Genomic DNA, 24,772 nt, shown 5'->3' on the forward strand with positions numbered 1-24,772 from the left:
ACACTAGATGGCGCTGTTCCTCTGTAAACACTGACAGTAGCTTCAAACCCCTGTATGTTGAATATGACATTTCGTTATGGAAGAATGACACCTGACTCGATCAGAAACCTTAAAGTTGTCAGCCTTAACTCAAACAAAATGACAAAAAGACGCAGATCTTCAGTCCTGTGTGCAGCTCAAAAGTCTCCTGCATGGATGAAATCATCAGTTACCAGGCAGATTTTTAACTGACAATGCCATTTACTTAATTTCACACCACTCTGCATACCATACCTTAATCTTCAAAGCCTCTTTTTCCCATCAGACCCACAAAGGTCTGAAATCTGTGCCCTGGGAAAAAAAGAAAACCAGTTGAAATATCTTTTTCAATCCTAAAGCGTTTGTGATGTTGCCAGCATGCAAAATAAATACACATACGTTTACGAGCTGTTTGCGTTTTTGCTGTTTTTTTAGAGGAAAGAAGGAAAATCCTTGATTAGTGAAGCTGTCTTAAAATAAATAAGGTGTTGATTGATGTAAAGTAAAATTTTCTACCAAATTCTTTCTTCCCCAGAAGTCCAAGATATTGGCGTGGCACTTTTCTGGTCATTCTCTCCAAGAAATCTTGAATCTCTCCAGAGTTTGGCCATTTGTTCTGGTATGAACCCAAAAGACAGGCAATTGTTATCTTCATATATTATATTTCATACAAGACCACACTTATTTTTCAGTTTCAACTATGTAATAGAAACATTTCACAGAGAGCTTCAACACAGAAGATGTCTAAAGTGATTAGAAATTACGTTATCTTTATTCTTTAATGAAAAAAAAAAATCATTCAATGTGGCTCCACTATAAAGGCTCTTACCTCCTCGAATCCTTCTCTCCAGTTGTCAGCATCCATGTCTTGACAGAAAACGTTTGTAAGAAGCAGCACAGCGATCAGAACAACGACCTCCATCAGTGCAAACTGTGCGTAATTTCCACCCAAATTCCTCTGCGTAAAAGGTGACTTCCCTCTGTATTTGTTAAAGATTGTAACAAAAACTGTATGCAGGAGGTCCACAGGTGAATTTATTATACTCAAAGCCGACAGAATGTAGTCACTCTGTCTTTCCTTCTGATGAGTCTTTGCGCAACGGAGGTCCATTTGCGCACAAGGGCTTTTACGCACTGGTGGAGTGGATGATGTTGCCCCTCTACGATGATTATTCTGTGCGTCACGAGGCTTCATTTTGATCAAAGTCATGAAACAGATATCTTACTACACCGGACTTATAAGATAATACTAGAAAAAACAGGCAAGCAGGCTGAACTTTGCAGGTATTCAGGTTTTACACGAGCAAATCTTACTTCTTGCAATAAGAATAATGTCAGATTGAACTGATAAAAAATTCCTGAAAAAACTCAGAGATTTTTTCTTTTTAGTTTAAAAATGAAAAACAAGGTGTTTTCTTTGATAACTTATAAACGACAGTCCATGAAGGGGTTGTCCTATAATCAATGGTGGAAGGAATTAATCTCAAAAATGTTCTTTTCCCCATTTGTTAAATTCATTTTTTGATATAGAAGTTAAACTACTGAGCAGGAAATTTATTAAGAAAAAGTTCAGTGGTCCATAACTGTATTGTAGAGTGTAGTGTTATATTGCATTCCATTACATGTCCTGCTGAATGTATTTCAATCAGGAGAGCTTTAATAGAGTTCAACAATGATTTATTTTACATTTTTGGAAATGTTTGAAAATGTGAAATGTCTTTTGAGAATAGACTCCACTGTGATGTCAGAAGAACTTGAAGGGGTAATACCTTCCTGTAGAGTCTAGACATTGGTGGTGGTGATGAAGGGGGGTTGCAGCAGTCACACAGACACAACAGACTGAGTGTGGGTGGAGGGGAGAACAGATTTTAAAATATAACAGCAGCAGGATGATTGGATCGAGAGAGGTCGTGGCATGACAGCCCACCTGAAGTTTACAACAAACTTCATCTGGGCTTTCATGTGTTTTGGACTGACCTGAGGTTTCTGTCTAGTCATTCTGTCAGTATCCCCAGGTTGGTGGAGAGCTGCAGTGATGTTTGTCCTTCTGGCACTTTGTCCAGTCTGCACACAGGATCTCTGGAGCTGATTCTAAGTGACAGTAAGGTTCTCAGTCACCTCTCTTACTAAGGCCCTTCTACCCAAAATGTTTGGCTTTGGCACCCATCTCTTGGAAGAGTCCTCGTCGTGCCAGACTTCTTTCATTTGAGAATTATGGAGGCCACTGTGCTCTTGGGAACCTTCAGTGCAGCAGAACTTTTTTTGTAGCCTCCCCCAGATCTTGTGCCTTAAAACAATCCTGTCTCTGAGCTCTGCAGGCAGTTTCTTTGACCTCATGGCTTGGTATTTGCTCTGATATGCATGGTCTGATGTGAGGCTTTCTATGGAGAGGTGTGTGCCTTTCCAAATATGTCCATTCCATTTAATATACCACAGGTGGACTCTTATCAAGGTAAAGAAACATCTCAGCAAAGATCCAGAGGAAACTGAGCTTATTTTAAAGGGTTTTTACAAAGGGTCTAAGTACTTTTGTCAATCTGATATTTTTTTTCTTCAGTAAATTTGCAAACATTTCTAAAATACTGTTTTCACGTTGCCATTATAGGGTACTGAAAGAAAATTAATGAGAATACTTTTTTTTTTTTTTGCATTGGGCTGCAAGGAAACAAAACTGAAAAATGTGAAAGGGGTCTTAATACTTTCTGGATGTATTGTATAGGCCTATATTATACATTCTTATAAGATTGATTTACTTCATATTTGGATTTTAGCCTGTAATAATTAAGAGGAAAATAAATAAATACATAAATTGAAAAAAATAAACAGACACCTACCTTGTGTCTTTCAATTAGGCAGAATGATTAAGTTCTCGCGAGACAAGCCTTTGAAGCGATTAAATCGCGTGAGAAAAGGCATTCATGTAATGCTTGTCATAATTAAACATCAAAAGGGGGTGAAAACGTAAAAAAAAAATATTTTTTTAAGATTACATCGTTCTCATACTTTTCTAAGGTTAATAAAGCTAATGATAAATGCAAAAAGCTAGCAAAATTTCACTCTGTTTACATTTTGATATGTTTTTGGACTTAAGTTGTCACTTTTTTATTTCGACATTGTTTAATTTATTGTTTTTTTTATTTACCTTTGTGTTGGTCCTGTTTAATGGTAATAGTTTAGTTTTGTGCAATAAACTAAAAAAAGTTGCATTCTTTACTTTGTGTGGGTGAAATTTTGCTTACTGTAAATTAGCATGAAAGTTTCGGACTTTTTTTTTAATGTCCATAAATATGATATTCTATACAATATACGTGGATGATATTCAATTAAAATTCATTTTAAAAAACGTGGGCTAGTTAATCTTAAATTGTATTAATCTGGTTTATTTTATTAGCCAACTACAGTAATATCCCAAATAGTTTGACCGTTAGTTATGCGTTTGGAGGATTGTTGTCCCATTAGAGCCGCCGTAGACAGCGGCTCGACCCGCCTCCAACTCAAATATCTCATAGGAAGATTAGAGTCTGTCAAAACGGCCTTTGAACGTGTTTGTCAACAGTCTGACTTCTGAAATAAAAAACGGCTCTGAATTAAACTCGACCAAAGAGATGCTCGGACTCCACTATTTGTAGTGACTCTCATCGTCAGGAGGAATCATGGCGTTGTTTCGTACAAAGTTTTCGCTGTTATGGTGCCTTATTGTTATGACAGCGCCTGTGATTAAAGGCGCAGGGAAAGCGAAACTAATCGAAGAGGACGAGGCCTGTCAGTCCCAAGACTACATGATCAGCCTGAGGTCCACTACAGCCTCTTCCGCTGGGCCGGAGCCTGGAGACCCTGCTGCCGCCTTCACTGTCCGGACACTGGATGGAGAGTTCAGCTATAAACCTGGATCTCTGCAGGGTCCTCTCATCGTCCATGCCTTCACCAAACATTCGGGCTTTCTGGAGTGCTTGTGGAGCTCCGAGTCTTCTCTGACCAGTCTGGTGGAGGAGCTTCCGAACAGCACACAGATCCTCTTCCTGTCTCTGGACGAGTCTTCGGTCACTGATGCTCAGTGGATGAGGGAACAGGTGCACCGAGTCGCCCTGCTGAGGTGACCCAGAAGTCTGTCTGTACTCTGAATTTATCACAATAATAAGAGAACTTACCTACAGTGAGCTATACTTTTTCAATCAGCATGTCTACATTTTGCACGTTGTCTCATCATTTTCGCTAAATCTGATGAAAATGAAGATAACTTTCCGGTATCAAGGGCAATTGTTGCAAACTTAGTGGGAGAAGTGTTAAGCTTGAGTGTTCAACTGTGGTCAGCCAGAGAGCCAAACTGTTTAAAGAAAAAAGAAAAAGCCTTTACAAGAGCCACACTGCACACCTTGGGTGTGTGTATAATAATATATGTATGAGAAATAATATCAGTAATTACCAAATTAAAACACATTAATCAGAGCATTCAGAGAGCTTGGGCTTATCATTTTCTTTCCAGTCCTGTAAGATAATTATTTGGGTTAAAAATCTAGCTTAAGCAATTAATTTTATAATTATTCTCAACTCTGTCAGATACTAGTCAACTCTAAAATGTTTGCCAACTCCTTCAGATGATGGTTTTGATCACTTTTCAAAAAAATGCATTATCCTCTGTTCATTTAATTCTGATTATTTGTTAACACACCAGCTAATGCAACAATAACAAATTTGTTTAAAATTATTAGTTTAATATGGTTAAAGGTAAAGTTGGAAAATCATGAAATTCAGAGACAAGATAAATCGGACGAGGGAAAGATATAAGAGTGCAAATACCGATTTCACACCTAAATAATTACTGAATACCAGTTCTAGATACCGGAAAAAAATGGCATTCATGTTGAATTAATGAAATAAAATTATATATACTTAAGTCTGTCTGACGTAGTGGACAAAAATCAGGATATAATTGGCAAAAAAGTCATTTCTGTTCCTTCACCCAACTGTTCATTAATACCTCAACCTAGGTAAATATCCACATTAAGTTATTGTAATAAACAAAAGCAAAAGTATAAAGTCAAATTAAGAACATGCTCTGTACCTTTTCTCAAGAATCAGTGATAAATAGGTTTTCACACAGCTGATAGGAAACATACAGACAAAAAAATAAAGGTTGACAATTACATTTGACATTTATAGCCTACTGTATAAGTAGGAAATAAACTGATTAATGTGACTTTCCACAGATCATTTCTGAGGCCAGTTTTCCCTTTTTAAGGTTTTCTGTGGGGAATTATTTGAGACAAGCTAGACTTTAAAGAGCCACAGGTGGCTCAAGAGCCAGACACTGAGTTAGCTTAAGCTAAAGTAGATTCTTTATTATTATAATTTTGTTTTGCACACTTCATATCTTTACTACAGTACAAATATTACTACTGCACATCAGTTTTTCCCTCATACAGTGCAGGCTAAGACTAGTCTTAAAGTCTTAAATAATCAAAAAATGATTGCAAGATTCAAATGTAAACAGTTCATATTTAAACTCACTGAAACATTGGAAAACTTCCTGTATTTCTAACATAAGAAATTACATCAAAATGCCACTTTTTTCCAACATAGTTCACCCCTGCATTGTAATAAAAAGATAACTGTAAAACTGAATAAAACACAACTTTAATTTATAGCCCTGCAATCAAAATTTGATATTCAGAAAATGAAATCTTCTCACTCTGCAGAAAAAAATCCAATGCAAGTGAAAGTTAGTAAGCCTTTCTTACATGATAAAACGATGCTAAGGTTGCTATAAAGTTACTATCCGATATTTTTACAACTTGTGGTGTAAATGATAAAATCTCATTTATTTCAATGATGTATAATAAAAATACTTCCAAAACGCTACAGCTGTTTCAGTAGACAGATGAGGGAGAAGAGGAGGAAGAGGAAGAAAAAACTGCACAAAAACACTAGGAACATTTTAAGCACAGGAAACTACCCAATGCATGGTTCCCAGAACTTATATTTTTGTTGCTTTAAATTAAATATTTAACTAAATAATACATATTTATTAAATCAGATGCTGATATTGTCCAGCTTTTACTAGTATCATTTCAATTCAGAGTGCTGGTTTAGAGACAGCCCTACTAGATGAATGGGACTGGTAGAAAAAAGTTCTTATAGCTAGTCTGTTCAGGCATTTTTAAGACATCTTGATAGCCGAGGCCAGAGGCATCATGTTTTTAGGTTATCCTTACTTGTGTATGCCTCGGCCACTCTTGTGGGATATATCTCAAAAAATGCTATAGAACATTTTCTTCAAACTTTGCATAAATAACCATTCAGACAAGATTTTGGAGGTCAAATTTGGTCAGTTTTTACACATATTTTTTGACGTCACTATGGACCTAGAAGTGACAGGGATAAAAGGCATCTGATGGCAGAAAAAAAATCTTGTTATCATTGTATATAGGTTCATAAACACCCTGCAAACATCATGCAACCATGCTAAGGCAACTTTATTAACGGAGCATCATTCATACACAGAGGAATTCAAAACGCCTCACAGGTTTGATACAGATATAACATTAGAGTCATTGCAAGACAGCAGCAACACATCAAAATTGAATATAAAAATATTAGATAAGAAAAATTAGACACCCTGCAAAAATAAGAAAAAAAAAACAAATTGCAAAGTTGAGTAATTAAAAAAAAGTCTTGTTTTGATAGAGGAAAATGATGTTGAAAGCCTCAGGTTCTCTGGCATGAACTAAAATAGAACCCAGTAGCACCCACGCAAAGAGTTTAGAGCAGGGGTGTTCAAACTGGCCCAGGGCCGACTCTGGCCCTTGGCCCCTTTTTAAATGACCATTGCAAATTCTAAACTCTAAATAAAGTATGGCCCCCATAGACTTGAGCTTGACCGAATGTACACCAAAATAAAAATATCTCCATTCATAATTCCGTGATGAATGAAGTTAAAACGTTAATGACAACAGATAGCAGCATGACTGGCATGCATTAGCTCTGCTGTCTGCTCTGTCTCAAGGTCCAGTTTACAAAGCATATTGCACTTATCTTAAAACACCCACACTTATAAAATGTTTGGCAACTTACTGAAGTTTGCTCTTGTTTTGTGGCGAAATGTGGAGATAAGTCATCAGTGTCTCCCCTCTCTTTGCACAGTGTGTCATTCTCAGCCTTTCCAGTGATGGATCCACAGGTAACTAGGGCAGACCAGGGACCCCCTGAAATCTTGCCAACAAAAGTTCTTAACATTGGTTGGCTATTTGCCTCATCAGCCATCTGTGGAAGGCTGGGATGTAGCCTGCTTTAAAAGCATAATCAGTTTCTAAGAAGATTTTAACCCACTCTTGACTGGTTTTATGACCTTGAAGAGACTAAAGGCAGGGAATATCAAAGCTGCTCAGTCTTTAATTTTTCTGTAGTTGGTCCTCAGTTTAAAATGTTTGTACTACCTTGCTTAAAAGGAAAAATATTTTGCTAACAACTCAAAAACATGTTGAACATGACAACAAGACATTGCTTCTGCACACAGAGTCATAAGGTGGGATTGAATAAAACTCACACCTGCTGCAATCATCATCAGTGTGTTTAACAGTCCCACACTTTTTGGATTTCAAATGTTTATTTGCTAGTTTCTCTGGGATTCTGAGAATCAAAAAGTCCCTGTGTGTTTAGTTAGATAAGATAAGATAAACCTTTATCAATCTCTTGATGTTGCTGCACCAAAAAGAAAAAAATAAGCCACCAAGTACAAAAATAGTGAGAATGGAAAGAGAGCAGAAATATGACATGCATATTTAAACACTCAAATTAGAAATTCCTTTGATTTTTTTTTTTACTAAGAACTACTGTAGGTAATGATAGATAAGAAAATTAGACCATCAAATTGGCTAAAATATGCATTTCTTCATACCCTTGTCCAACCACATATCACCTTCTGTTTCAGGGGTAAGAAGGAGATTCTGTCCCGGCTGCACTTTGCTCCGATGCCCATCTTCGCCCTGGGAAACTGGTTACCCACTGTGCTTTACTACTGGGGCTGCTCGTCCCGCAGCTGTCTCCTCTCCCAGGCTGTTTTCACCTCAGAGGGTAAGACTGTTACCTCTCTATGGGTCTAATGCTGTGAAACCTATGTCTGACTCATCTGCTCAGCAGAGACACAGGAGGTTTGGCAGATGGAGGGAAAATGTACTTTTGGGTTTCATGGAGTAATAAAAATAGCATTTAAAAAACTAAAAGAGGAAGGTAGGAAAAACAAACTTCCTCTTTTTCTACCAGACTGGATATTTGTAAGTGATTAATCTTGCATACAAGAGCTTGTAGAGAATAATCCTCTTGGTGTGAGCCTGACAAGCTGTCTGAACCTAAACTGAAGCTTAGAGCCTGCAGGTATGTCTTCGTTCTTAAGCTAACAAGAAGAATTACAGGTCAGAGGCCATGTTGGGGAGTCTTTTACTGTCTGTACAAGTTTAAATATTACATATTTATGACCATTTTCCACTAGGGATGCACAGTATTATCAGCATAAAATTATTATTAGAAGATATTAGCTTAAAAAGTTAAATATAGTCATCTTCAGATATGTAAATTTCTGCTGATATTTACATCCGATATATCGGCTGAACATATCTGTGCAGATTAGTGCTGCACATAAAGATCCCAACAATTCCTGACAATACTTTGATTTTTGATTACGATTATGATACAATACATAAATGGTGTCAAGGGGCTTCTTGCTTGGTTATCAAGAAAATTGAAAAAATAATATTAGCGTATATTCCTTAATTTATTAAACATACAAATAGTTAGCAGCAAACTAAAATACAACACTGAAAGTTTTCAGTAACTGCCTTTAAAATAACTCAATATTTAAAAAAAATATAGAAGCCTCTCCTTTTTTGAAAGTAAAGCTTCTGCTACAAAGTGCAAAGTACAAAGTGGCACTATTGTAAACTTAAAGGCTTTTCTGCAGGCATTTATGCGAACCTGTCAAGCACTACCTAATACAAAAGTAATTTCAGCCTTTTATGCAGTACATTGCAGTTGGGATTGCAGTTTAATTGATTTTGCAGTCCTCGTATAAATCAGAGGTTCTTAACTGGCGGGTTGGGACCCAAAAAGGGGACGCAAAGCTCTTTCAAGTGGGTCACGAAATGTGTGCCAGGGAAATAATGTGGCCAAAAGTCTGTTGTATGGAAGCCCTAAGGTGACAAATATATCTCTATTATGATGAGTAAATTTCAATGTTTCAACTTATTTATCTCCTTTTCTTTGAATAACAAGCAGGTTTTTCCAAGATACTGATGAAATTCCTTGTAAAATTACCACATCCCCATGCTGCCTTGTGAAAAATGGGGTAAAATTGAATGCAAGCATTTCCTTTCTACTAATCTTCTCTTAAAGCATGTTTATTTTGGCTTGGCTCTTTGACTGATGATGTTTTGTTCCATTAAGGGCCCAACTGCCAAATTCTTTATTAGATGAATTTGAGAGGTTGAACATTTTCAGAAATTTTGGTTGCAATTTCTTTTAAGGAGATTATGATTATGGTGTCAGTATCAGCTAAAATAAAAAGTGCCAGATATCTGCAAAAATTCAGTATTGTGCACCCCCTATTTTCCACCTTTAACACAGTTCCCTAGGGTCTAAATGTAACGTCTGTACCATAATTTGGTCAAACTTTAATGAGGATCAGGCACCAAAGAAGGTTTTTTGACCCCGTGTAAACCAACTCTTAACAGCCTTCCTCAGTGCTAGGGCTAGCATCCCTCCAGTCCATTGGTGGATTAGTTGTTTTTTAGGCTGTCGTCTTACACAACCCTGAAGAAGATGTATTTCTAAGGGTTTTAGCTTCATGAAATAAAGGCCTTTTACAGATTTTAAAACAGTGATACTTCACCTTGCTCAACCAAAGAGCCAAATTGTTGAAAAAATACCTTTGCAAGAGCCACAATCCAAGCCTTTCATTTTCATCATTTTTCTTGAAGTATAGTCAATTATGATTATGATTCGGGTTAAAAAGCGTAGTTTAGCCATCACTTTATATCCCTTTTGTCAACTCCGTCAGATGATGATTTTGTTCATTTTACAGAAAATGTATTATCCTCTCTTAGTTTTATTCTGCTGATTTGTTAAAATACCAGCTAATGTTTTCGGTCTTAAGTTTTCCAACTCCTATTGAAGTATTTTCAAAGTGAGCATCTGTGGTTTGAGGGATCCCAGAAGTACACGTGTTGTCTCTCCTTCGCAAATATAAGGACATAATTCTGCCAAAAAGTTGGAGAAAAGTACTTTTAATGGGCATCGTTTATCAAAGGTTTTACTGCTTGCCTCTGCCAACTCAATTATAACTTTACACCACAAAGTCTCAGAAGAGCTGATGATAAAGTCCTCTCACCAGCAGAAAACACAGTCTTTTTTTTATCCTTGTAATTTTGTTTTTTCTCTCCACTTTCAGAGTGGAAGCTGCCGATAGTAATCAAGAGACTAGATGCCAGGTATGACTGGCTGATGACACGATGGGGTCCAAAGTCACACCAGCTGGTGGATGCTTATGACGGCTGTGATACCTTCCCTTCGGTGGCTGGTGCTGTGGCCTGGGTGTCCGAGGGAAACTGCTCCTTCTTCACCAAGGTCTGTTCTGTTTATAGCTCTCAATTTTACCCACAGATTTCATAGGTTTGCTTTTAAGCATACAGATCCTCGCTTTAAAGCAGTGGCTGACTGCTTGAGATCACTTTGCTATCAGAGGTCTTACATATGCCTTGTATGATAGCAGCTATGTTAGCATCATACAACTAGAGACAAGATAGTTGTGGACATCAAGCAAGCAGGAGAAATACGTCTGCATTTCTCATTTTTTAATGTATTATATTCATCTAGTGTTAATAAAACCTAAAGAATAACCATCAAAGTAATCTGCTCTGAAATAATTGTTCCTGTTTGTATGATACACTTTAGCTGGATCAGCTTTGACCTGATTGATTCATCACCTGATCTTTTTTCTTCCTCCAGGTGGAGAATATGGCCAAATCCAATGCCTCCGGTGTCCTTGTCTACGCCCTCCCTGGTAACCCGCTCCAGGACATGAACTGCGAGGGAGACGACTGCGACACAACGTTGAACATCCCTGCTTCCATGGTGCATTTTGAGCCTTCGGTTGCTCAAGTGCTTGAGTGAGGATTTAACGCTTCCTTGTTCTGATCCCTGACAACGTTTTAGATTACCTGGACACTTTGAAGGTTAAAATCATTAATTCCAAAATTCAGGTTGCTTCCTCTAGGATTATGCCTGCCATTTGGTCACTTTACATAATTATTCAGATAATAAATATTGTTCAAAAGAGGAATTATCTGTGCCTGTATTGTTTTGTTTTTAGATCTGGACAACCAGTGTTTGTGACCTTCCAGATCACGCCGTCCCCCAGTGGATTCTTCAGTATTGACCCATGGGGGTCACTGGCTGAGATGGGCTGGTTCCTTTACCCCTCGTTCAGCTTCATCAACTGGCAGGCACAGTGGTGAGGAAAAACATATCAAATTTTCTGTGAACTGATTTAGAAACCAAACTTTTTCAGTAGACCCTGGATTCAGCTAAGAAGAATGTCTCCTTGAAAACTGTCCAAAAAGTTCTATAATAATAACTCTACTGTTAAGATAGTTGCAGGTGTGAGCAGGGGAAGTCCAGAGGGGAGGAAGAGGAAAATTTCAAACTTAGGGTTTTATCTGGAAGAAGAAGTGACTTATGCTCCACAAGTACAGAACTTCATGTAGGTGAAGCAGCATTTCACAATAAAAGCACCTGAAGCAAACATTGGCTGGTTATTGGATAAGATCTCTAAAGTACAGGAGAATGTTTTCCCTTGGATAGCAACAGAATTAAATGATAGTTAAAGGTTTTTTATAGTTAATTGTTGACCTTCACATTTAAATGTACTAAAAGGCATTCTGCAGATAATTTAACAGATGTATGCCCAGCTCTGTTAAAAACTAAGACCAACATAAAGTTACAGACTAAACAAAAAACATCCAGAAAAATCATCTCATGATTGCAAATTCATTTTATTTCAGTAATGTTTAAACAATCCCTAAATACATCAATTTAACAGCCTGGTTTTTCAAATCCTCTGCATTAAATTTGCAGACTCTTCCTTTAAAATCTGTCTGATTCTGAGGGCATATTTTGTGCACAGACCATCGGGTCACCCCAAAGATTTCAGTAGGACTGGAAAATGCATGAAAAATATTTATATTTTAATAAAAGATGTAATGAAGAATTAGATTAACTGCCATTTGTCCAGATAAAACTAAAATTAACATTGGGTTTCAGACTGAACAAAACTCTGCCAGAAAAATAATTTAATGATTCAAAATAATTTTATTTCTCTAATCTTTAAATAATCCCCAATTTCATCAATTTAACAGCCTTATTTTTTCTAAATCTTTTGCATTACAATATCCTTGGTGTGATGTGTGTGTGACTTGTGTCTCCAGGTTTGATTTCTATGCAGAGCTGCAGACAAAGCTTCAAAGACCTGCAAAGATCATTCCCATATTTGACAGAGAGCTGATGCAAGGGGAAAAAGGAGCGGTCGCTACAGTTGACCTGCCGCTAGGTAACTCAGTCAAAAATGTGTTTAATGTCAGGGTCTAATACTTTTTAAAGCATTTTCTAACCCAATAAAAGGTAAGGAATTGTTGGTTTTGGAATGAAAGCTATTTGAACTTCTTCAGATAAAACTATCAGCATGTAAAAAGGTGCACTATCCGTAAGGGCATCAATGTGAAATCAAACTGCAGCACTATGAAGACAATTCAGTAGCTTTTTGACAACATGAACATTTATTTATCATTCTGCAGACATGTTGGAATATGACCTGCTGGAGCTAGACGCGTCACTGTCGTGTCCCGGCAGGAGAGACTCAACCTGCGCTCACTGGGATCACACGGTGCAGCTGTTTGTGTGCTGCGATCAAACTGGTCCGTACTGCAACACCGAGCTGGGACGATGGATCACTGCTTTCCGCAGGTATAACAGGCTGATGTGAAAAACTCTAGTAGATGGTAACATATCAACATAAATCCTCATGTAGTAACTATTCAAAGATTTATCTTAATTAAGAAAAGGATCTGTGTTGTCTGAGGGTTGTCAAAAACTCTTAAAGTTCCTGAAACGTTTTTAAGACTTTAAAAGATATAAAGATGAAAATCCGATACATTAAGGCAGTCATTCTTTCATTCAACATTGCTGAAACATTGTTTTTTAAATAATTTGAAACTGTTCTTAATATTTTTTTTTTCCTAAAATCTAAGGGTTCACTGCAAGGTTCTGGCTGTAAGAGTCTTGATATTTGATCAGATTTTTGTTACTCCTGATGCTGCTGGTCTTTTTTGTTTCTGTTGTTTTATCCCTTCTTAATGTGTTTATCTTGTTGTAAAGCATCTTTTTAACCTTGAGTTTAGAACGGTGCTACATACTTAAAATCTGATGTTACTGATAATTTGGGCTGTGCTCTTGGCAGAGGCACTGGACGCTGGCTGACAGATGTCTCTCCTCTGCGCCCCCTGCTGGACAGCAACAAATGCACATTCACTATGAAGACAGTGCCATGGGCGATGCCGTGGCACACATCCCTCAACCTGAGATTCAGTGTCAGCAATCAGACAGGTATGAACTCTTACATATGTTATAGTCTAACTAGACTAACAGAACTCATGCAGAACATTAGGCCTGCACGATATGAAAATAATAGGAAAATATGCAATGTGCAATAACACTGCAATAACACAATGACAATAAATTTGCAATGAATTACTGTGTTTGACTTTTATATCAGCTTTTAAGTTTTTCTGTTTGCTTTATTGGATGCCTGACTTTCTTTAGGACAGACTTTGAAAGGCTTCTCTTAACTGGTTTACAATCCACCTGTCTGTCAGCTGATGCTGAGGACTTTCTGCGCTCAGGACCAGAGTTTTCGCTCGACTTTTTGGTCTCAAGCCAAATAGCCAATAGTCCCCCAGAATTCCAGCCATTTTAAACATCTACCAGACATTTAATTTAGTTAGTGTGACTGGTAACCTGCACTTAACAGCAAAAAAGCATGCAAAAATGGTGACATTGTGATAGAACTTTATGTCTGCGCTGAAGCTAAAGCAGCCTGAGTCCATGACAGTAGATACCAAGCCCCACAGTAATCGGAGTTGTCTTTACCCTGTTCAGCCTGCTTGAAATAACAAATGTCTAAATACACATGCAGTCAGTTGCACCCACATTCAACTCATAAACAACAGCACTGAGCATCACATTTGCTCCATTAGCTCTAAGTTAGCCCGTGAGCACATTAGCTGTTACCATAACTTAGCAGCATGTAAGAGTCAAATACCTTCTTCCACTGACAACAACAACAAATCGTCCAAACAAATAATTAACCAGTGCTCTGTGAAAATTGAGTCTTGTCCCATGTAGTCCTGGTAAACTGATGATCTCGACTGTAACCACAGTTAAAATAGTAAATCCAACTATCGTGTTTTTGGAGTTGTCTTGAAGAAAGAAAATCTTCCCCTCAGTACAGTCCTCCACTTGTTGATGGCTCTTGCCACAGCTGAAGTTATGTTAGCTACTTCTCCTGATTAGTCAGAAAGCTCCAAGCCTATACTCCCGGGCTCGGGGAAGTGAGATGGTGGTCTGGACATCAGCCCATGCCTGTCTGCATGACATGGCTCTGTGCTTAATACAGTTCCCCTTCATCTGTGAATTGGTCACAGGTAGATTTACCAACAAAAGTCCAATATGACTCTCTGCTCTCTCCAGGCCTGTCCTCGTCCCGGCCACTGCTTTAGTGTTTATACAGCTCAGCTGTCCCTATGTTTCAGCTTCCTTATTACCTGCATCAATGACATACCAAAAACCTTGCATGCCATTGATTTCTTTGCATAGATTTCAGTATCTATAAAGTCCCACAGAAAAAGGTTTTGTTTGACGTCAGCTACATTAATCTCATGAATATTCACTGCCTAAGTCAGCTGTGAGCTGAACATACATAAACAACCAGCTGCACCAAACAGGAAGTATGTAAAAAAATGACCAGAGTTTATATCAAAGCATTCTTGTTACATATATTTTAGCTAAAATAATATATAACTTGTAATTAATTACTTTTTACTCATTTGGCAATTGGTATTTTTTTCAGCCCAACATTGTGGGGGTTAATATTTTTATCTGCCGCACATCCCACCAATGACACCGGCCAAAACCAGTAAATACCGGCCAACGTAAACACTGCTCAGGGAGGCTGTGTGCTGAAAATGCTGGACCACTCTGGTTTTGTATTGAAAATGAGCACTGCCAGCACAAAACACAGGCCCTAAAGCAGCCTTATCGTGCTAGCGACATGCCAGTTTCCCATCTCAGAATTAAATCATGCTATGACTGAGCTCCTCTCCTGTCAGAATGAGAGAGATGTGACTGATGTGACGCCCCCTCAGAACGCTTTCTGTCCATTTTCTCTCACCAGAGGACTTTTCAGAAGCAGAAAGCAGGAATCACCCCCCAGGAAGGAACAGCCTGTCAGTAAATAGTCACTGGAAAATATCTGGATTAAAATAAGACTCCAGGACAGACGGAGCTTCTTGTTCCTGGAAATGTTCTGACTTGGGGTTTGACACAAAGGATGATGAGCCTGTCAGGCATCAGATGTGCCACCATGTGCTTCTGATATAATCCTTCAACTCATCATTTGTGGCCCATGTACCACAAGATCTGACTATTTAACAAAGGCACAAACACACCCAATAAAGCTGAAAGAAGAACCAAAACAGACCCATCTTTATGCCTCTTTAGGCTTGCACATTATGGGAAGAAACTTCTGTATGGGATGACAAGATAATTTGCAAATATTGAAGCTATAGTGTTGCACCTCAAATGTTATTTTGCTATCCTGCATGTTTTACATAGTACCTATAATTTGTAAAACATTACCTCTCTTCAAAGCTTCTGCATATTAATAGAGATTGACTTAAATCAGCTCTACTGACTGGTTTTACCTCATTTATCCTTTTTACAATTTTGCTTAACAGCCACAGGAAACTTCACAGAAGACGGCGATGAAGAGAGCCTACTCCCCTTCAGAGTGATGCCTCTGTACAGCGGAGGAACCTTCGACAAAAACTACAACAAGAGATTCAAGCCAATCAAATTCTCTGTTCCGACTTCAACCAAAAAGGCAACAACAGATCTGACCTCTGTTGCATTGAAACAGCTTCCTGTTTCTCTGTTTCAAATCATCATCAGCTGTGTGTCTGTCTCCAGGTTGAGCTGTACGCCGTCATCACAGCACACGGCTACGACAACAACAAATGTGGAGAGTTTTGTGTCACCTCCCATAACTTCCTGTTCAACGCGTTTTATAACAACACGCTTGTTTTTGATTCAGCAGGTGAGAAATGCCGGCTCCTTGAACTTTTAACATTGGTAGTTCATGAAAACATTTCTATTGTCTTTATGCCCACTTGTGCAGTTTTTAAGTTTTCTTATCAATAATTTGTCGGGCAAGAAGCACTCAAGTATAGTATTTTTTAAGTTGCCATGGCTTGACAGTCTTATCTTAATTACAGCTGTGGTTTTTCCTATCAATTTGTTGATGTTTTTGAGTCTTCATTTAAGTTTCAAAAAGCAAACTTTCTATGAATTGTTATTGAAAAGATACTGCAAAAAGTCCTCATTTTTACCTACAGTACTTAGCACTTACTTTTCTGTTAATCATTTTATTAGTTAAAGATCACTTCTACAACATTTTGTGGCACAAACTATGCTTTAACCCCTATCCTAGTGTCCAGTGAATTATTATTTTGTTTTCATGCTTTTGGGAATCGTCAGGGTCACCTCTGGGTTGTGCCATGCGGGTAAAAGAAGGTGCAGTACCAAATGAACACGGTACGTGGCTGTACGGACGCGGAGGCTGGTGTGATGGACTGCAGGTTGATCCCTGGAGGATTGATATCACCAAACAGGTAAAAACACCCTTTGAACCTCAACCTTGTCACCTCATCTTAAGTTTCCAGCCTGCCTGTTCCTATTGTTAAAAGCTGCATACATCAATATGTTGGTATTGGTACTGGTTTAAGTGTCTGAACTTAATGAGGGTTTGGTTCTTGCTGATATATCTACAAATGTTTATTGCATAGCTGCATCTCCATCAAGATTTTAGGGTTTAAGGCCTGCATACTTCACAGTTATTACAGGCAACGCTTTCCTGCATAGAACATTAAATATGATTACACAACACCCATTCTGCACTTTGAAGTTAGATAGATATTGTTCTTAGGAGTTACAAGAGACCAAAATGGAGCATAAATATGTAAAATTGGACTTAAACAAATCATTCCTGTAACAGTTTTTTTCACTGATCAACTTTGTCAAACATATATGTTTATGTTTTGTTGCGTAAACATTTTTCCTGATATATTCATATTTTTTACACGGTTATTAGATACATTTAAAAAGCTGATTGTATAGAATTTTGACACAGTTGGTCCCTGCTCATACATATTCAGGGTAACTGAGAACCAATTAAAGGCCTTCCAGCTTCTTTTTCTCATGTGGATTTACAGAAATCAAGCTCTAAAATTGAGGTCATACTAGAGTAAAACCCCTGAAGGAAGTAAGCCCATTAGGTTTAAGAAGTGCTTAATTGTTCTGAAGTGAGTTATTGACCATTAAGGCTCTTGATGTAATTGTGTAAACTCTGACTTATTTTCTGGAACAGTTTCAAAATCAGCAGCCATGTGAGGCAAAGCCCTGAGATTGGATTTTCTCCACAATTTAACTGTAAATACTGAGGATTATATTGACGAATTCAGGCTCTTTTAGGGGCAGGAGGGTTGTTGAATTAATATAATGTTCAATGTGGCAACAAGAATATCATTTCATTAAATGGAAAAGACAGTAGAAAATATATTTATATATTCAGTACTTAGTCACTTAATCATACATACAACAAAAGCTAAGAAAGCTATTAATAGTTAAAGTTTTACCAAGTCCATTTTAGCACATCCTCAGATCTCAGAGTCAGGTGTTAAACCTCCGATGAAGAGGCATGAGATCTCAGAAAAACCTCTGTCACACTTCAGACTTCAGAAAAAAAGGTGTCAGGAAAAATGGTATTTGACTAAGGAGAAAAAGGTCTCAGAAAAAAAATAGGGTCAGACTATAAGTTTGAAGGAAAACAGCATAAGAGTCAGACAGTAAGGTCTCAGGGCAAACATCTGAATCAGATGCAAGGGTCTCAGGACAACCAAGCATCAGACTTAGACCATAAGGTCTCAGGAAAATCATCAGACAGAGAAAAAAAGGCACAGGAATAAAAGGCATCAGAGTCAGACGAAAAGGTCTCTGGCTAAAAGGCATCTGACTTTGACAATAAGGTCTAAGGAATTTAAGGCACAATTCTGAGACAGTAAGGTCTTGGTAAAAAAAAACAAAAAAAAAACACTCAACCAAAAAGCAATCAGGTTCAGTTTGGAGGTCCCAGGAAAAAAAGGGCTCAGACAAAAAAAGATAAAAAGAATAAGGAATAAAGGCCATAGACTCAGATAAAAAAGATAAAAAGAATAAGGAATAAAGGCCACAGACTCAGACAGAAAGGATAAGGAAAAAGGGCATCATACTCGATTGAAAAATTCTCAGGTACAAAAAATAAACTGAAACAGACAATAAGGTTTCAAGACAAAAGGCATTAGACTTAAAAATATATAAGGAAAAACAGTACCAGATTTAGACAAGAATGTCTGAGGAATAAAGGCATCAGTCTCAAACAAAAAAGCATCAAACTTAGATAAAAAGTTCCAAGGAAAAATAGCATCAGACTCAGACAAAAAAGTCATGGGGAAAAAGATATCAAACCCAGACAATAAGGTCTCAGGATCAAGGCATCGGCTCTTATTGTCTTAGGGGAAAGGGTGAGACTCATATGAAAAGGTCTCTGGAAAAAAGGCTTTATACTCAGACAAAAAGCTCTGGGGACGAAATGCTTCAGCCTTAAAGGTCTCCAGTGAAAAGGCATCAGACTCAAGAGAATATGTCTCAGGAAACAGCTTCAGATTCACACAAGAAGGTCTCAGGAAAATGGCGTCAGACTGGGACAAAAAGGTGTTAGGAATAAAGACTTCAGATTCAGACAATAAGGTCTCAAGATTTAGTTATCAGCCCTGATGTTCTTAGGGGAAAAGTATGAGACTCAGATGAAAAGGTCTCAGGAAAAAAGCCTTCATACTCAGACAAAAAGCTCTAGGAATAAAAAACATCAGCCCTAAAGGTCTCAAGAAAAAAGGGTCAGACTCAGACAAAAGGTCCTAGTAAAAACACCAGACTAAGACAGTAAATACTCAGGAAAAATAGCCTCAGACTTAGACAAAAGGTCTCAGGAATAACTTATGGAGATTGCTGTTTTTTTACAGACAGCCTCGTGGCCTCTGAAACTGCAGTTTTTGCACTTCTCCATCAGCCTCAGTTCTAGTATTGGGGGCTACAGCTTGCATTTCATGCTTGTTAGAAAAATATTCCCTTTTAGTATTTTTAATTGTCTTAGAAGCAGAACTGCATCACTGGCAACCTTTGTTACATAATTTTGAACAATGCAATCTTGTTCTGGTGTAGCATGCTTGTTTAGACTTTAGGACCATATCCATGGTCAACCCTTTGAGTATCTGTGTGCCTCCTGAAGGCAACAGGTCATCCCAGAGTTAGACTGCCTCCCTCTACTGGCCACTTGTCTAGAGTTTAGTAGTCACCTCAAACTGCCCCAACCATCTTCTAACCAAAACATTTCTGTTTCCTTTGTATTGATAATTTTGCTTTAATTAGTAAAGGCAGGCATTCCTAAAGTGATGCCACCAGCTGAATAGCTATTCCACTATGCTTTGAGCAACAAATTAGACAATTGAATTACCAATTTCTTACTGCTTTTAAAGTCTCACAGGTATTTTCTGGCTATGCTTTCTTTATAAAAAATCTTTCCTGATGTAATTTCATTATCAGAATATTTCTGTGTCTCTTCAGCTAGACATCAGTGGGTCTGAGTCAAACACTGTTGTCTACTTCGGCCTGTTCAACGGGACGGATCCTAATCCATCCAAGGATCCTGGATACATCATCATGTCCTCTTTTCTTGTCTTCTACAAATGATGCCTCTTTGTAGCACTAAAAAATGAATAATTCACTGGATAAAAGGAAACAACACTGAATGTAAAATCAAGCCAAAGATTAAATGTCTATTTTCCTACTGCTTTTCTTGACTGTTTCTTCCATCTTGCTCCTTTTTCATTAATTTGCATAGACAGGAGGTAACAGTAAGCTCTGTAAATGATGACAGATCATCACTGATGGGAGCAATGATGCACAATATCACCCGCCATGCTCTCCCAGTATGACAGCCATTTGCATTTTCCTCAAGACATTACCCTGAGGTTGACTTGAAGAAGTCTTGGAGCTAAATAGGCTCTCTATAAACTGAAGATGTATCGGTCCGAGAGGGGTCTCTCCTCACTAATTATATGTAATTATGTCCAACTTGACACCTCAGGAGAAAGAAAGTGTTTCTCAGTGAGTCATCTTCCTTTTGAATCATCCTAACTTCAAAAACAGAAGATCTGATTCTTATTGGGTTTTTGTTATTTTATTTGGCACTGCTGAACATGTTAAGTGAAGAATAAAGGATGCAGATGTAAAAACTTTCAGTAGATTTCAATTACAACAGCTCTTTTAGTCTAAAGCGACTACAATAAGGCCAGTCAACCTCCAAAGCACAAACTGATTTGTCTTATTTATTTAATACTTTTATTAAATGACATTTACAGTTTAAAAAACATACACATAAAAAACTCAGGACATTATGTAGAAAAATACATTATTGCATTTTTACACAATACAAAAGGTTACTTTTTACTGAATAGAGGTTAGTGGTTATAAAGAATTCTCCAGCAGTGAGTAAGTAACATCACAGAAATGTTTTTACTGCTTCTTTGACACAATTAATACACAAATCCTTCAAGCCAACAGGCAAAAACATATTTAATAGTACTTAGCTACGGAGAAACTTCAAATCTTCAGCACCATTTAAAGCTGCTTTGATTGAATCGTACCTATTTAATGACATTATGCTGTTGTATCCATATCAGAGTACCTACACATGTAATTCTATAGTATTGAAGTGGTTGCATCAAGTTGTTTTATTGTTGATAATGTATGATGTTTATGATGTATGACACTACAGGTGCATGTCTGTTAGGCTCTGACGCAGGTGTCTCTGCAGCTCTTCTCCGTCTCAAACTGGTTGCTGTTTCCAGAGCAGCCTCCAAACCAGAACTGAGCGCAGGAGTTAGCTACAGCATCGTAGTACCACTTCACCACGTAGTCTCGACAAGGACCCGGATCCAGCACGTGGCTGCAGCGCTCTGCTTTGAAAAAGGCAGAACAACTAAGTGGAGTCAAGTTGAAGCAAGACATCTTTGTTTCCAAGATGCCATTTTCAATCTTTAACTCTTAGGGGTCCACAATTTTTGTCACATGATAGTATGAAAAAGACATTTTGCATTGCAATCAGTGTGGAAAGTGTGATTTTTAAGCTTCTTTCCGTTTTTTTGTTTGATGTCAATTGGCCAAGTAAAACAGGAAATATGATCATTTGAATCTGATGTAAAAAGTAGTTTTTATCATTACAGAAAGACATGTATGCATATATATATATATTGTTTTACTGAATTTACCTCAGAGAGCATGGGAATTTGGTAATTTCTCAAGGAATTTCCTCTATCTCAGGGAAACCAATTTTATCAAAGGAAACTTGATAAAAATGTATGGATGTACTGTATGTCTGAACACTTTAAAAGACTTTTTGCCACATTTTTTTTCCTGGCACCCTTTCACAACCCACTGGAAGGAGCTTTGCGACCCACTTTTAGGGCCTGACCCACCAGTTGAGAACCACTGCTATAACTAACACAGTAAGTAAAACTTCAAAACATATATATTTTTCTAAAGTTGAGGTAGTACAGAAAAAAATAATACCAAATGTGAGCATGGTTAACATTTTCTGAGTGGTTTATATAGCCAGTGCAAAATAGCCAGTGGACCTCTAAAGGTTAAAGCAGGGGGCCACATCAGGCCCCCCCGCAGCTTCCCATTCGGCCATTGGAAGATTATTAAATTCAGAAAATTTAAGAAAGCTCAAATGTAGCATGCAATTTTTTTAAAGATATATTTTTGGCCTTTTTTGATAGAGAAGGACTGTAGGCAGAATAAGAAACAGGAATGAGGGGGTGGGCAAAACACATGCAGGAAAGTAGCCTCAGACTTGACCCTTTGCCACCTGCGAACATGGGGCACAACCCTGGCACTAGGCCATTTGCTCCCCCTCAAGCCATTAATTAACTTTTTCCTACTGCTTGAATTACACCTTCAACCTTATCAAACAAGAAGCATGCAAAGAAAGTTCTTTTTTGTTTTGTTTTTTTAAGTTGGCATGGTAAATGTATACTTGACAGTCCTAACTTAATTAAAGCTGTGGTTTTTCCTATCAATTATCCATGCAAGTCTCTTTGAGGGTGCAATTTTCCTTTCTGAGAGTCTACACTGAAGATCTGTTTCCTACATATGTTTTTGCCCAGTCACGACATAGCATATTAGTATCAAACTCAGTAATGGACATCATGAGAGATCCAGAAATATGCAGCTAAAATATTTCAATCGCCCCCTGTGGCTGGCTGCAGTAGAGGTGATCGGTACTCGTGAGAAGGCTAAAAGTTCCATTCATTTTTGAAGAAAATATTGCTTTTGCAAGAATATGTTAACCAGACTACCATATTGATTGTATTGTTGTTAATTTTAACATCTGAACCCTACAGCTTCTGTTAAGAAAAATCTAGCCTTTGTGCAAATAAGTTGATGACCTCTGCTTTTAAGCTGTAATTCCCAAAGGGTGGGACATGAGCCAGGTCTGAGACATGCCAATTATCTTGCCTGCACAGACCCTTACATAATTAAAAAAATATATATTACATTTGTCATAATTTTATGCAAAGAGTTAAGTGATGCAGTTGTGACAAAGTTTGCCTGCTTTACTTATTTGGTTCTGCTCTATAAATTGTTAATGATTTTGCTTCACTTCGTTCATGTGAAGCCTTCATGCAGGGTTTGAGACTCATTGATTACTGTACTACCACTTATTATGAATGAAGCAATGTCTCAACTTAAGCATGCTGATTTTACACCTCACATGCATAAGCCAATCATATGACAAACATGCTTCAAATTTGGCATCATATTTAAGATGCAAGGTTCCCCCTCTCTCCTTTTGCTCTATTATTGTTTGCTCAGCCTTGAATCAGTTCTGCAGCCTTGCTTTAAACCCACTTCCACCTTGGCTTGTTATTCTTATTATTGACACTCACTTTGGAACAGCTAAAACGGTTTTCATGGCAGTTCAAGGATGCTGGTAAAAGTGAGACCCTGTACAAACTCTAAACAGTTACCTGATCTCTGGGAGTCCGAAGGCTGCTGTGGAGGAGATGGAGGGGGTGATGGTGCTGGTGTTGGTAGAGCCCTCAGAGTGGGACCTGCCGGCCCAATAGCTCCTGTCATCGCCACGTGATGGTTGGGATCTTTCATGTCAAACTCTGTCACAGGTCTGAAGGGCTCCCAGTCGAAGAATGGAAACCTCTGAGTCTCTGAGGAGGATCTGTCGTCAGTCTTTGGTCTTTGGGGAGCGATGGGCTCTCTGTTGGGCTGTGGAGCTGGAGGACCGGGCTGAAACAGAGCACAAAACCATCCAGTTTCCTATATCTTTGTACATTCAGGTCAGTATAATGAGTTAAATGGGAGATAAGTTCTCACGCCTGTGTGAAGTCTCCTGAAGTCTCCTGTAAAGCTTGGTGTGTCCGTATCTGTCCTGTATGGGGGTTCTCGAACGTTGCTTGAGGCTTCAGGGATTCCTGGAGGCAGCCTGGAGATTGGGACGGAGCTGAACAAACGCCTCTCTCCATCCTCACAGATATGACTCAAGAGTTTCTTCTCCAGAGCTGCAAGACCACAAAAAGTAATTACATGTGCATATTTTTTGTAGATTTTTCTGCTCCAGTTTGCACGTGTTGTTTTCCAGGTTTTTTATGTAGGGCCCCTGCAGCTAGACTCACCTGTGAGCGTTCTGAAATCGTCTACTAGGTAAACATGTTCACTGTCAGGGTCTGAGGCCATCAGGTTGATCTCCTTCTTGAACTCTCCATACAGCGCATCACTTTTGTTCACCACCCCGATCACAAACATCTCCACATTACTCCTGTGAGCCTCGGCCACTGCACTCTCCAGACCCACCACGTCTCTCTTGTCTGCCTGCCCATCTGTGATGATGATAGCCATCTTCCTCACACCTGCCCGTGCTGCTCTGAACACCTGGTTGGCCTGATAGATGGCACTGCCCGTGAACGTCCCCTCTCCCATGTAGGTCATTGAACGCACAGCAGACTTGATCTCATCACGCGTCGCTTCCTGCCTGAGGCTGACTACCACAGTGTTGATGTGGCTGTAGAGGACCACGCCCACTCGAGTGGCATCCCGGCTGACCGAGGAGCGGTCGATCAGGACGTTCACAAAGTCTTTGATGACGTCGAAGTTGTCGGGGCCGACGCTCTCTGAGCTGTCGATCACAAAGACCAGCTCCAAGGGGGTTTGACGGCAAGTCACTCCACAGCCTGGAGAACAGAGCACACGGCAAAGTGAGCTTATA

At 38.5% G+C, this 24,772-nt stretch overlaps 3 protein-coding genes across 4 annotated transcripts in view; 1 reads left to right on the forward strand and 2 right to left on the reverse strand.

The window, feature by feature from the left end:
- Positions 1-250: 250 nt before the first annotated feature.
- Positions 251-1,091, reverse strand: LOC121514182 (protachykinin). The gene is given in 3 exon segments (XM_041794282.1): positions 251-330; positions 535-634; positions 848-1,091. Coding segments are annotated over 3 exon segments (273 nt in total). The 5' UTR covers positions 941-1,091.
- A 2,435-nt stretch (positions 1,092-3,526) lies between these two features.
- On the forward strand, positions 3,527-20,267 carry si:dkey-256h2.1 (uncharacterized protein LOC337520 homolog). Of its 2 annotated transcripts, none has more exons than XM_041792749.1 (12): positions 3,527-4,111; positions 7,946-8,088; positions 10,457-10,632; positions 11,014-11,174; positions 11,378-11,518; positions 12,492-12,613; positions 12,858-13,026; positions 13,520-13,665; positions 16,074-16,219; positions 16,306-16,432; positions 16,873-17,006; positions 20,053-20,267. In XM_041792749.1, exons 1-12 carry the CDS (start codon positions 3,672-3,674, stop codon positions 20,176-20,178), a joined length of 2,031 nt encoding a protein of 676 aa, XP_041648683.1. In that variant the 5' UTR covers positions 3,527-3,671; the 3' UTR covers positions 20,179-20,267. The 2 variants fall into 2 exon arrangements, with proteins under 2 accessions (XP_041648683.1, XP_041648682.1); XM_041792748.1 differs by having other exon boundaries at positions 20,057-20,267.
- Positions 20,268-20,880: 613 nt separating this feature from the next.
- col28a1b (collagen, type XXVIII, alpha 1b) overlaps positions 20,881-24,772 on the reverse strand; it is a 35,020-nt gene continuing 31,128 nt past the window's right edge. Inside the window, exons 32-35 of the mRNA XM_041793787.1 lie at positions 24,183-24,737; positions 23,884-24,068; positions 23,523-23,796; positions 20,881-21,449 (exon numbers count right to left, since the gene is read on the reverse strand). Coding sequence (XP_041649721.1) covers positions 21,277-21,449; positions 23,523-23,796; positions 23,884-24,068; positions 24,183-24,737 — 1,187 coding nt within the window. The 3' untranslated portion in view covers positions 20,881-21,276. The remainder of the gene's footprint in view (positions 21,450-23,522; positions 23,797-23,883; positions 24,069-24,182; positions 24,738-24,772) is intronic.

Source organism: Cheilinus undulatus, linkage group 8 (assembly GCF_018320785.1).
Source record: "Cheilinus undulatus linkage group 8, ASM1832078v1, whole genome shotgun sequence".
Taxonomy (NCBI): domain Eukaryota; kingdom Metazoa; phylum Chordata; class Actinopteri; order Labriformes; family Labridae; genus Cheilinus; species Cheilinus undulatus.